This window comes from Oncorhynchus mykiss, chromosome 9 (assembly GCF_057628025.1).
Source record: "Oncorhynchus mykiss isolate SJ-2025 chromosome 9, ASM5762802v1, whole genome shotgun sequence".
Classification (NCBI taxonomy): Eukaryota; Metazoa; Chordata; class Actinopteri; order Salmoniformes; family Salmonidae; genus Oncorhynchus; species Oncorhynchus mykiss.
In genome coordinates this window covers 47,492,997-47,507,460 of record NC_143030.1, presented here as the reverse complement: position 1 = coordinate 47,507,460, position 14,464 = coordinate 47,492,997, and the positions used below count along the sequence as shown (strand labels likewise).

The window sequence follows — 14,464 nt, the reverse complement described above, 5'->3', positions numbered from 1 at the left end:
CAAGTCCAAATCCCCATCGCCATTCATGGCTAATTTAGGAAAGGGCCCATTTTAGCTAGCTGGCTAGCTAGCCACCGAAGGACTACAACACAACGAGGTGTAACAATTCAAGTTTTTCTGTCAATGACGTATGCTCTCAATGGGATTTGATAGGAGTGAGGCCAAATTCAAGCTTTTTTGGTGCTCCAGAACAATTCACAGAAGAGCTCGCTCAGTTTAGCATTTTTTTAAATACTTTTTTAAATACTTGTTTTGTCAAGGGAGGCCAGATCCTCGCTGGCTTCTATTGCCTTCAATTTTACCACCGGCAACAATGTTATACTCGTTTGGACCAGACAGCATCAGATACAGTAGATGGCCGACAGTAGAGAGACAGAGGGGCACTGTTTTGCTCGGATGCTTTCTCCTGTGAGATACATTCAGCCTCTTGCGAATCGAAGGAGAATTATGAAAGAGAGCAATGAAAGATAAATTATTTATGTTTTTTTATTGGTCAATTTTTTGGGGGGAATCCTGGATTCCCTTGACATCCATGAATACAAGCCACTGCATTTGTTGAAACCAAGACTGTTCTCAGGGCAGGTTTTCCAACTTTGACCAACAGAAGTGACTTTTCATAGCAGGTTAGGAGACTGGCACTTGCACAGATAGGGCTCTACCTGTGCAGAGCACATGCCCCATTGCCCTTCCAGTCTCCAAAGTGCCCTGTTGGGTGGCCGTTAAATTTCCCCCCCAAAAAAGGTTTTATAAACATTTTTTGTTATTGTTGTTCGGAACCCATTGCCCACAAGTCGTCAAGTTCGCCACCCTCACCTGTCCATTGGCTGCACCTGTTGATCTTCCCATCCCAGTCGGTATTAGAGATCTGCCCATCCCAGTCGGTATTAAACTGAACAAAAATATAAACACAACATGCAACAATTTTGTTTATTTTACTGAGTTACAGTTCATATGAGGAAATCAGTCAATTGAAATAAATTCATTATGCCCTAATATATGGATTTCACATGACAGGAATACAGATATGCATCTGTTGGTCACAGATACCTTTAAAAACAAATGGGCCTCACAAAGGGCCTCAGGATGTCCTCATGATATTTTTGTGCATTCAAATTACCCTTGATAAAATGCAATTGTGTTCTTTGTCCATAGCGTATGCCTTCCCATACCATAACACCCTTGCCACAATGGGGCACTCTGTTCACAGCGTTGAAACCGCTCGCCCACACGATGCCATACACCTGGTCTGCAGTTGTGAGGCTGGTTGGATGTACTGCCAAAATCTCTAAAATTACATAGGAGGCGGCTTATGGTAGAGAAATAAACATTGCATTCTCTGGCAACAGCTCTGGTCGACATTCCTGCAGGCAGCATGCCAATTGCACACTCCCTCAACTTGAGACATCTGTGCTGTGGCATTGTTTTGTGTAACAAAAATGTACATTTTAGAGTGGCCTTTTATTGTCCCCAGCACAAGATGCACCTGTGTAATGATCATGCTGTTTAATCAGCTTCTTGGTATGCCACACCTGTCAAGTAGAGAGATTATCTTGGCAAAGGAGAAATGCTCACTAACAGGGATGTAAACAAATTTGTGCACAGAATTTGTAGAGAAATAAGCTTTTTGTGTGTATGGAACATTTCTGGGATCTTTTATTTCAGCTGACTTTACATGTTGCGTTCATATTTTTGTTCAGTGTAGATAGAACGTGGCGGCCCTGCCTGCCTATGGGGAAAACAAACTGTGGTTACCTAGATAGGTTACCCCATTGGCTCACAGCATAAACTTTACCTTTTTCAAGTGCAATTTTCTTGTCATCTGCTTGTTTTAGTCAATTACAAAACAACATTTTACAACAACAGTACAACAAAAGTTCACTTTTCAACATTGCTTGCTCCCGAGCATTCTCACTACTAGAAAATGTTTATTATAAGGCTTCCCTCATGCCCCTTTTCGTGATGGTGCTATCAGCCACATGAGTGAGTGCTACCAACTGGCTACTGACCTGAACATTAAGTTAGCCAAGACCAACAACACAAACAGACTCTACAGCTACAAGTAGTGAGTGGAGTTACAAACAGACTAAACAAGTTAAATGTCCTACCTGTGATCAAATGTTTTTCACACACATAGCTACTTGTAGCATACTTGGACACCAGGTCCCCATTCTCCCATGCCGAATGGCCTGAAGCCACAGGGCCCTTCACGCAGGCTCTATTTCCCTATGTGGGAGCATTGTGAACCATAGGTCAGGATTTTTCACATTGAACAACACTGCAGCTTTTCGGCATCTTTTGTTATCTGTATAACAAACCATCCAGAGGAAGTTGGCTCTTTTACACAGGGGGGCAATAGGTTTTTGTTTTGTTTTGTGGGCGTGGTCGAGGGGTTTATACCAATAAAACCTAGCGGTCAAACAGGGAAATGGTTCCAATCGTTTGTCCACCATTCATTTTTCCTTTGGGGATAGTAGAAACACTTAAAAGAAAGGCTGTTTCATGTAGGCTGTGTAAATCTCTCTAGGACAAGGTGACTTTACATTGTCCTGTTGAAAAACAAATAATGCTGTGGTAGCCATGCTGGTAAAGTGTGCCTTGAATTCTAAATGAATCACTGACAGTGTGACCAGCAAAGCACCACCCCACCTCCTCCTCCATGCCTCACGGTTGGAACCACACATGCGGAGATAATCTGTTCACCTACTCTGCGTCTCACGAAGACACGGCGGTTGGAACCAAAAATCTCTTCTTCTCATTGGTGTCCTTTAGTAGTGGTTTCTTTGCAGAAATTCGACCACGAAGGCCTGATTCACGCAGTTTCTTCTGAACAGTTGATGTTGAGATGTGTCTGTTACTTGAACTCTATGAAGCATTTATTTTGGCTGCAATCTGAGGTGCAGTTAACTCTAATGAACTCATCCTCTGCAGCAGAGGTAACTCTGGGTCTTCCTTTCCTGTAGTGGTCCTAGCTAGTTTTATCATAGCGTTGATGGTTTTGCGACTGCACTTCAACGTTCAAGTGCAGTTGCTATTTGACCACGAAGGAGAGTGATGGAATGCTGCATCAGATGACCTGGCCTCTACAATCACTCGACCTCAACCTAACTGAGATGGTTTGGGATGAGTTGGACCGCAGCGTAAAGGAAATGCAGCCAACAAGTGCTCAGCATATGTGGGAACTCCTTCAAGACTGTTGGAAAAGTATTCCTCATGAAGCTGGTTGAGAGAATGCCAAGAGTGTGCAAAGCTGTCATCAAGGCAAAGGGTGGCTACTTTGAGGAATCTAAAATATATTTTGATTTGTTCAACACTTTTTTGGTTACTACATGATTTCATATGTGTTATTTCCTAGTTTTGATATATTCACTATTATTCTACAAAATAGTAAAAATAATTCCTTGTGTCCAAACTTTTGACTGGTACTGTGCATTGATACCCACACATGCAATCAGAGCCAGCCCTAGCCTTTTGGGGGCCCTAAACAAAAATGGAAGTTAAAGAGTTCATTTCCTGCAATTCTAACACATTTTGCCATAGGGTGGAGAGAAATGTTTGCAGTTTTTAATGATATCTAAGTAAGAGTGACTAACAAAAATCAATGTGCTGCCCCTGGTCGGTAATTCGACCACGATTACTTCAAGTTTAGATAGCTGACTAGGCTAATTTACAAATCCCATGTTTTTTTGCTGACATGTGTGAGTGACTGTCAGTGACTGACATAACAAAATAAAAACTGCTGATGCACAACCAAATTTCCAAATTGCCCCTTGTGTACTCTATTTCTTTAACTCACAACAGTAAGTTGAGACCCAGACTGAGTCTCTGGGAATTGGTCCACAGGCCAACAAAAGTTGGGCCGCGCCGCCAGTTCCCCATCCCTGCCCTACATGACAAGGCTGCTCAACCTGTGAGTTATGGACTGCCACTTTTTTCAAACTAATGTTACCGTCACCTGTGTGTACCATTTTACCTGTGTGTACCATACTGACAGCACTGGTGGTCTTACCATAAAATAATGATTTTAAATGTGTAGATATCATTTTGTTGTTGGATAATTCTCGTGTGTTGTGTTTTAGTGAACATTTTTCATTTGTTTCAAATAATTCAGTCTTAGATGCTATTAAAACTATGTCATGTCCCCTTATTGAAATAAAACTGAACTTTTCCCTTCACGACAGATTATGAAATGTCTTTGCATGAAATGTTCTACTCAATTGTGCACTGCACTACCAACCTAAGAAACAATGAAAAACAATATTGTTAGTATGTTAACAAAAATTACTGTAAATGCATAATTTCTATACCAGTGTTCACCAGTGTAAGCTTCAGACTTCAATGTTTTTGTCATAGAGAAATGAGATTGAAACTGATACAGAAGTGGAGGGAATATAATTTCCCCCTTCATCTCCTCTTTCCTTCTTTGAGCCCTGGGCAGTATTGGTTTGTTTTCCCCTTCTTTTGTTTTGTCGTTTTTCTGTCTCAGGAGTAATTCACCAGACCTTCTGTCTTAATGCCCAGGGCCGATCCTCTTCTTCCATCTCTTCTTATTCTAGGAGCATATGTCACTGAGATTAGGCAGTGCTCTACTAATTAGAGGCTCCTATTGTGGCAGGTTTCTCTTTTCACTGCGGTAGTAGTGTTTGTTATAATTGTGTTGGTGGGGGAACAGTGCAAGGCTTGCTGTGCTGGCAGAAGGTTTTTATAGTACTCTTAGTGAGTTCACATCCAGGTGGTCGGCCCTATAGACCCACTCCTTTGCACATGTTTGTTTGTTCTGTGTTTAGAACAGTCAGGCTCTGAAGAGGTCCACGTTTCACCTTTCACCTCCTCTTTCCTGGTGAGAGAAGTTTGTCAGTGAGCGGTAAGAGGGAACATGGACATGTAACCCTGTCAAGAATACTTCAAATTCACACAGATACACATGTATACATTCAATATATACTGAGATAATGTATGTTTAAGCCTGTTGCTCATGCAATATGTAATAAATTATAAGCAGGTGATGTGTGATTATTAGGGTTGTTTAATTGAGTTGTTCTATGTTGGCAGTGTCTCCCCTCACCCTTTGGGAGAGAGGCACAAGTGGCACATTCAACTCCAGTAAATAATCAAGCAGCCCTTTCATTCTCTTCGAGAGGTTAGCCCTGTTCCAACACCTGAGCTCCCACTGGAGGAGAAAGAGAAGCCCCCCGGGAAGCCCCACCTCTGTTATCATGCACCTCTGTGTGGACATGCAAGGGTCAACGAAATACCCGTGCGAATGCCCATCGTGAAACTGCTTCTCTCTACTCGACCAGAGCATGACCTGGAAGTGCTGACCAGTGCCCCCAGCACTCTGGCAGAGGTGTACTGTTTCCCTGTGATTTCAAGGGGTGAAACCAGAGGAAAATCTGTATCAGCAAATGGTGGAAAGTGAGTTATGATCAGAAGACAGGCTACGGTGTTTCAAATCTTTCATTATTGTATAACGTTAAACATTTTTGAAAGCATTAATACATTTTCTCAATCTGTGCGATCTATACATAAACATTTATCCACCCATTCTAATACTGTATATGAAAACATTGTATGCAATATTGTGTTGTTTATTGTGTTATTTGAGGGGTTAGATTTGTGTGTAAAAATTAAATGTTGGAGCATGCATGGGGAAACATTTATATTTTAGTCATTTAGCAGACGTTTTTATCCAGAGCGATTTACAGGAGCAATTAGGATTAAGTGCCTTGCTCAAGGGCACATCGTCAGATTTTTCACTTAGTCGACTTGGGGATTTAAACCAGCAACCTTTCAGTTACTGGCCGGATGCTCTTAACCGCTAGGCTACCTTCTGCCGAAACAGTAATAACAAACACACAGAAATGCCCATTTTGGGCCTCACGAGTAGTGCAGCGGTCTAAGGCAGTGCTGGCTGTGCTACTAGAGCTCCTGGTTTGAGTCCAGGCAGGGATGTTCTTGTCCCATCGCGCACTAGCGACTCCTGTGGCAGGCCATGCGCAATGCACGCTGACACGGTCGCCAGGTGTACAGTGTTTCCACCGACACATTGGTGCGGCTGGCTTCCGGGTTAAGCGGCCGTTGTGTCAAGAAGCAGTGCGGCTCGGCTGGGTTGTGTTTCGGAGGACGCACGGCTCTCGACCTTCTCCTCTCCCGAGTCCATATGGGAGTTGCAGCGATGGGACAAGATACCGTGAAATTTGGGAGAAAAAGGAATAAAAACTAAATGTATAAATAGAAATGACAGTTTTGAACTACTGTTCAAAATACGTACACATATTTACTAATTTTAAGTATTTTTTTCATTTGTAACAATTTCATAATCGATATCTTAAAAATGTCAATTGCAAGGATGATAACCATAGAAAGCTGGTTATAATCTCACACAATTGAACTCTTAGTGCATAAGTATGGGGGAGTCCGTACATCACCTCACCCTCCATACATGATCTATATACCATTAAAGTCGTTTGGATACAGATGCCAACTCAGCCCAGCTAGTTGGATGAGAAGGGGGAGGGGGGGATCAGCACCCCTGGTTACCGATCTACGGGTGCCTGATGGCCTATACACCCAGTCCTTTGGCCCTGTGGCATGGCGACAGGAATGTATATTTCAAATGACCATGGATACTTCGGAACGTGGGCTGGTGTCACTCAATCTTTGAGGATGTCAGGTCCAACAGTGATAATGTCTGGGCTTGAGCAGTCTGCAAGTAGATTTGATATTTTTCCAGGGGCTTTATTTTTTAAGGAGGGGGAATGGGGGCAGCTGTATTGCTGGGGGAAAGAAACAAAAATGATCAGAACAGGAAGTGAGTGTGCTTAAATAGGGAGGTATGAATAGGGGTGCAAAGTGAGGTCGGGGAAGGGGGGCACTGAGCTGTATGGAAGGGTGTATGAGGGCAGGTGGCATGAACATCTAGAAGAAGGCAAATTGTCTCATTGGGAAGCCGCGGGATTAATAAAAACAGAAGACTGTTGGCACATTGTCATATTCATATTTTGGAGAATATTCAGAGGTGAAAATTTTCCGCGGGAATTAACGGGAATATATGGGAATTAACAGGAATATATGGGTATTAACAGAAATATATGCAAATTAATATTAATACCATTTAAATGTAGATGTTTTTTGCATTGGATATATTTACCATATCATATGGAGACAGAAACATAAACCTTTTACCTCATCATAAGTAGACATAATTGCAAATGATTAAATCCTTCCAATAGAAATAAAAAACAATTTAGTTACGAATGAACTTTAATTAAATGAGTTGACTCTTCACATGGGATGATTTCACTGAACAACAAAAGAAAGAGAATATTGAATGATCCCCAAAGATCCATCGCATCTCCCAAAAACTTTTCAACATACATCTGTAAAATGATAGTCTAGAAACTAAAGCTTTGGTTGTCTTCCCTTCAGGCTTCCATGTTTTCTGCCTGGACCTCCTCAATGTCCACCTCTTGAACATCAGACTCCGGGGCCTCATCTTCACTGTCACTTTCTAACCTTGTTGATGGATGTCTCGCTGTCAGCCTCAAAAATCCTCAAATTTTACCAGATGGCCAACCATTTTTCAACCCTTATATTGGTCAGCCTGTTGCGTGCTTTGGTGCGTGTGTTCCCAAACAAGGACCAGTTGCGCTCTGAGGGGGCTGATGTTGGTGGGATTTGGAGGATGGTGGAGGCAACAGGGGAAAGAGCCTCAGATCACAAGCCCCTTCCAGCAGGTGGCTGATGAGATATGTTGGCACGGCTGCCATATTGCATTTCCATCCCAAAGCCCTTGCTGGGAAGTGTACTTCGCCAGACTGTCAAGAACCTTGCCCTCATCCAGGCAAAGGTGGCGAGACATGGTAGTGATGACACCATTGGCCTTGTTGATCTCTGCACCAGACAGGATGCTCTTGCCAGCATACTTGGGGTCTGACATGTATGCTGCAGCATGTATGGGCTTCAGGCAGAAGTCTTCACGCTTTTTGATGTATTTCAGAACTGCAGTTTCCTCTGCTTGGAGCAACAGTGAAGTGGGCAGGGCAGTATGGATTTCTACTCTTACATCTACAAACAGAGTCTGAACATCAGACAGGATGGCACTGTCTCCCTCAATCCCTGCAATGGCTACTGCTATAGGTTTCAGGAGTTTCAGGCTGCTTACCACTCTCTTCCAAAATACATCATCCAGGAGGATCCTCTTGATGGGTCTGTCCATATAAGCAGACTGTGATTTGACCATTTCTTGGAGACTCCTTCCCCTCCAGGGGACTGTCAAACATGATGACAACACCACCCCAATGGGTGTTTCTGGGCAGCTTCAATGTGGTGCTCTTATTCTTCTGTTTACTTGGTGAGGTAGATTGTTGCTATAACTTGATGACCCCTTCACATGCCTAACCATTTCCTTGGCTCTCTTGTAGAGTGTATCCATTGCTTTCAGTGCCATGATGTCCTTGAGGAGCAGATTCAAATCATGAGCCGCACAGCCAATGGGTGTGATGTGAGGGTAGGACTCCTTCACTTTAGACCAAGCAGCCTTCATGTTCGCAGCATTGTCTATCACCAGTGCAAATACCTTCTGTGGTCCAAGGTCATTGATGACTGCCTCCAGCTCATCTGTAATGTAGAGACCGGTGTGTCGGTTGTCCCTTGTGTCTGTGCTCTTGTAGAATACTGGTTGCGGGTTGGAGATGATGCAGTTTATTATTCCTTGCCCACAAACATTCGACCACCCATCAGAGATGATTGATGATTGCTTTCTCTATGATTTTCTTGACCTTCACTTGAACTCTGTTGAACTGCATCCAGCAAATGAGTAGATAAAGCATGCCTGGTTGGAGGGGTGTATGCTGTGCGAAGAACATTCAGAAATCTCTTCCAATACGCATTGCCTGTGAGCATCAGAGGTGAACCAGTTGCATACACAGCTCAAGCAAGACATTTATCAGCATTTCCCTGACTACGTTCCTCCATTGAATCAAAAAACGTCTGGTTCCAGGAGCTGTTGCTATCGATAAGGTGTCTGATTCATAATTTTCACCTCGAATAGAAGTAGAGGGACTTTTGTCAGAGGTTGCTTGTTGTGAGCGCTGAAGGAACTATATGCACTTGGTCAGATTATTCTGCATCTTTGTTGCATTCTTCACGTATGATTTGGCACAGTATTTGCAAATGTACACAGCTTTTCCTTCTACATTAGCTGCAGTGAAATGTATTCACACATCAGATAGTGCCCGTGGCATTTTCCTGTAAAGATGAGAAAAATATGAGTTAAAAAAACCCAAATACAATTCCATGTACAGATAAATAGTTAAGCAGTTAGATTAAACAACTCCTTTGTAAGATACATGAATTAACACTCCTCAGTTAGCAGGCTCAATCAAGCTAAAACCCACATGATAGCAAAAACTAACTAGGAGAAATTGTTAAGTAAAAATGATTTAAACACACCTTTCTGTAGGCTACTTTTTACTAGTTAACACAAAATCATGTATGTCATGTAAAATATATTCACCCCACCCAGTTTTGTAATCAAAACTTACCAGAAAGCATGTAGTCCTTGGCTCAGACAGTGTAGTAGCGTGGCCTCAATAGCATCTCATTAGTGTGCAAGATCTTGAGAATCAGCTGTACATGTGATGGAAGAATGCACTGTGGATGCAGAGGGTTGCAATTCCATTCCGAACCCTTGCAACCGTATTCACCCCCCCCCCCCAAAAGTAAACTTTGGGACATCTGCTAAGCTTATTTGGCAGGGCTTGGCAGAATACTATCCACCCACTACTAAAGCTTTGAGAGCAAAACCAAATATGTCATCAATATTTTGTCATTTTAAGTGTGACTTATTTTTTATGAACAGAACATTTGTCATTCTTGTTGTATTCTTATCCGAATTTAGGTTTCTGTTTACCACATGGTACCTTTTTAACCTATAGCTTTTAGAACAGTCTTCCGACTTTGAGTCACTTCATAGATCCCTACGCACAAAATCCAAAAACAGACATTTTATTTTTGGGTATGTGATCTTCAAATAATAATTTAATTGTTGCAGGGATATTGATGCAGTCCTTATTTTTACATTACATTTAGATAGACTAGACTGATATTACACTGGAGTGACAGCTGTGGCAAAGGGCCTTTTTAGCACTATTCACATACACAAGCACATGCGCGGCACACACGCTCATTAGGCAGCCTCATGCTCAATGGCCTGGAAATCATCCTGCTGGCTCCACCCCAAAGTGTGAGCGGCCTTTGTTATGGTAATCAGACTCTTACTTGAGTGTGTGTGCAGGGGGCAGGGGGTGCATGTGCGTGCAGTATAACAGGACTTGGCCATCAGTCATCAAGCCTCCTCACAGCTCCCATCCATAGGCCCATACAACATCAGATTTTTTTAAAGTATATTGATGAAAAACATAAATACAGTTTATTTACTACAAAATAAAAACAAGTTCATTTCAGGGTATTCACAATCAGGTCTCAGCAATACATGTCTCAACTCTCAAAAGTTTGAGCTTGCAGAATGCCTTGAGGACAACCCAGAAGCCCTGTCAGAAAGGAGGTGGGGGAAGGGGGGCTGCAGCCTGCAGTCATCAATATCTGCAGGCCATCTGTCATAGGGGTCTATGGGGGGAGGGGGGGGCACTCAGTCTCAACTCACAGAAGGACATATTCACCCCTATTTGAGTGAATTTCCACACCTTTCTGTAGCATGTTGCAGTGCTATAGTACAACATTATGTGGTGTATTACATTGAAAGAAGAACATAACTACACTGAATTTAAGGGTATAGGGCAGGCGAACAGATTTTGTATTAGCCTATAAGTGGGCCTACTAGACCTATACATTTAGATAGACTAGACTGATATTACACTGGAGTGACACACTATTGCCATGTTATAACCACAAGTGCTACCAACCTTATTTTATTGACTAAATTAATCTGATTGTGCATTTTTGCACACTACTTCAGTATTATAATCAGTTTCATTACATACTGCAGCAAAAGGGTGCCTACCTTTCACCTGCAGACACGATTCTGAGGGAGTTATTCTGAGAAATGAAAGCTTCCTTTCAGTCAGTGGTGGAAAAAGTACCCAATTGTCAAACTTGAGTAAAAGTAAAGACACCTTAATAGAAAATGACTCAAGTAAAAGTGAAAGTCACCCAGTAAAATAATACTTGAATAAAAGTCTAAAAGTATTTAGCTTTAAATATACTTAAGCATCAAAAGTAAATGTAATTGCTAAAATATACTTAAGTGTCATAAGTAAATGTATAAATCATTTCAAATTCCTTATATTAAGCAAACCAGACGGCACCATTTTTGTAGCTTTTTTAATTTACTTACGGGTAGCCAAAACTCAGACATAATTTACAAACAAAGCATGTGTGTTTAGTAACTCCGCCAGATCAGAGGCAGTAGGGATGACCAGGGAGGGATGTTCTCTTGATAAGTGTGTGAATTTGACCATTTTCCTGTCCTGCTAAGCATTCAAATAGTAACAAGTACTTTTGGGTGTCAGGTAAAATGTATGTCATTTTCTTTTGGTATGTAGTGAAGTAAAAGTAAAAGTTGCCAAAAGTATAAATAGAAACTTAAGTAGTACTTTAAAGTATTTTCACTTCAGTACTTTACACCACTGTTTTCAGTAACACTTTGAAAGCTAAAGCATATTTAAGGAGTTGCAATGAGAGAAAGGGAAGAAGTCGGATTAGACTTGTGACTTGCTGGGGTCCACGACCCCTTTGTGTTCCTTTTCAATGAGCATTGTTTTGGAACGCTGACAGTGTGCGCCGCTCTCATTGGCTGTTTTAGGAAACAATAACAGGACCGGTGGCTTCTGATTGGTTCAACCCGACAGCTGCCCAATACCCCCTCTCCGACTGATAAGTTTCTCTAACCAACTTTATTTAGTATGAAGTCAAGTTGCTTGTGTTTTGAAGAAGTGAGCAAAGGGAAATTTCACCGCAAAGAAGATGAAGCTGTGTAAAACGTTTTTAGGTGAGTAGCCTATGTATTATCTGTTTTTCTCTCTTCAGTAAGATAAGTGTTGATGGCTAATTGAACTCAGGTTAGGAGCAAGTGACGGTCGTTCACTAATTTATATGTTAGTATAGGTCTTGCTCTTTTGTTGTAGCCTAACTTGCATGTTTTTTATTCAATCATTTGAATTATGTTATAGTCTGTTTATGCTGCATTATTTGATATAGCCTATAGATGTTTAATCCAATACTTACTTGTTAATTTCGTAGGCTGTATAGCCAAGTGAATCATTTAAAGACACAGTAGCCTATTGGTTGTAAGGAAAGTGTCAGTATTTGCATTGGTTTATCACTAGGATGGATAAACGGGTTGGTTGTTTAGCAACAAAACCGACGCGTGCGGAACAATGGGAGAAAACAGACAGGGTTGGCTTAGAATGTTGCCAACATGTAAACTAGTGAATATTTAGTCTCCACTGTTTATTGAAAACATAAATACATTTGCACAATGGGCACTTGTAGTCTCGCGAATACATGGTTACAGCTGTTTTTTAGCTAGCTAGCGAATTTAATTCAAAACACCTCAAAACAAGACATGATGGTATCAAGAACAAGATTAAACGATCCAATTCCTCACATGGCAGTTTGTAATTCCTGCTAGCAAACTGGCCATCCAAGAATCACAACAAGCTGGCTTCTGCCCCGTGGATGCGCGCACATCAATTTCGTGAAATGTCAGCTAACCCATCTATTGGCTAACATCTTCCAGCCACTAGGCCTACTAGACACAAACAGGTGGCGTCCACTTTATTTAAACAGTCTAATTATGTCAAGGTGGCTGCTTTGTATTTCATTTACAATAACTCATGAACTCTACTTACACAATGTAATTTTAACCCAAAATGTACGGTAGCTATAGAGTAGTGAGGAGGAGGAGTCTACCATGTCAGGAAGTGACTTCACCAATCATTTTCTCTATTCAGGGTTCACTCAAACATGTTTTAAGCTTTGTTGTCTGAATCGTTTAATCAAAGTTTTCGCCTCCAGCTCCGGTCATGACAACCACAATCTGTCTCCTGAATTGTGCACTAAACCCGAACTATTTTTCTCTGCTTTTCCCTCGTTTACAATATTTACCACATCTACAAAATCAAATTGGCTCTATCGTAAACATTCAGGGAAACAAAACATTTGCTTTTTGGTCTTAATTTAAGGTTAAGGTTATGTATAAGGTTAACACGCAGTGAGGTCAGCGTTAAAGTTTGGGTTAGGTTTGAAATAATATTAAGAAGATACATTGTAAATGGGGGTTATGACTTTATGGTTGTGGTAACTAATGACGACCGTTTTCCCTGACTAAACTAGCTGGCTAGCTGAACTGTGCTAGTTTTCGTCCTCATTTCCAAACTTCATAAACTTATACAATCATGTAACAAAAAAATCGCTGGAAATAAACTTACATTATTTATTGTTGTATTGTTTTGATGAAGCGTCATGATTGGTTGGAGAACGACAGTGGCAAAGGTAGCCTAGTGGTTAGGCCAGTAACCGAAAGGTTGCTAGATCGAATCCCCGAGTGACAAGGTAAAAATCTGTCGTTCTGCCCCTGAACAAGGCAGTTAACCCACTGTTCCTAGGTCGTCATTGTAAATAAGAATTCGTTCTTAACTGACTTGACTAGTTATATAAAGATTAAATAAAACGAATAAATATCATCGGATCCAAGTTCAGATTTGAGCTCCATTGGCTTAGGGTTTGCTGGACGTTTCTGACTGTTCTTGGAACTGTGGGAACGGGCAGCCTCTCCCCGCTTGGCTCGACGGGATATGTAGTGATTTTGCCAACACAGCTTGAAATGTGGGCCTACACAGTCTTGTACCGAGGAATGAAGTGCTGCCAGAGCGCGACCTTCACATTTTTCAATATGAGAATACACGGAGCTGGTAAAAAATATTTCTGGAAAATTAGCCTATTTCTGAAGCTAAATAAATGTCCCGCAAGATCACATAGGTTAACGATGAATGAGTATTTTACATAACAGAACCGAATATAATAACATAGCATAACATCTCATCGTTTCTAGTGAGATTTTAGGACAGTAAACTGAAGCTGAATAGTCGCATTTATTTTCTCATGCGGCTCAAAGCTCAACAGCGCGCGCCACTAGACAATATACGTGCTTCGATTAGTTTGTTAACACCATCTGGTCTAACTTGCTCAGGAAACAGTAATCTAAATGTATATTCCAATGAAACTGATTGAGATCAAATGATTGGCATGCAGACGCAGTTTGGGCATTCACTGGTAAAATGTGAAGAATTGTCATTGACAGTGATGATGGCCTATTTTGAAATTAAGTAGACCTATGCCGAACTTGCTGTTTAGGGGTTTTAAACATATAAAATTTATTGAGACAATATATGTGAGTATAGGCAGACATTGCAAATGGAGGATGCATTTTAATCATATTCTATAG

General features: G+C 41.3%; 1 protein-coding gene and 1 long non-coding RNA gene across 3 annotated transcripts in view; one reads left to right on the top strand and one right to left on the bottom strand.

Moving 5' to 3' along the window:
- Positions 1-4,712: 4,712 nt before the first annotated feature.
- Positions 4,713-13,588, bottom strand: LOC149981233 (uncharacterized). The gene is made up of 3 exons (XR_016483285.1): positions 13,449-13,588; positions 5,253-5,357; positions 4,713-4,834 (listed from the first exon to the last, which is right to left on the bottom strand). It is a non-coding gene; the product is annotated as an uncharacterized LOC149981233 (long non-coding RNA).
- The window catches only part of myt1a (myelin transcription factor 1a), a 35,935-nt gene continuing 33,378 nt past the window's right edge, over positions 11,908-14,464 (top strand). The window contains exon 1 of one of the 2 annotated variants that reach the window (XM_021615769.3): positions 11,908-12,007. In XM_021615769.3, coding sequence (XP_021471444.3) covers positions 11,983-12,007 — 25 coding nt within the window. In that variant the 5' untranslated portion in view covers positions 11,908-11,982. The remainder of the gene's footprint in view (positions 12,008-14,464) is intronic. The other variant, XM_090184352.1, reaches the window with a different exon arrangement.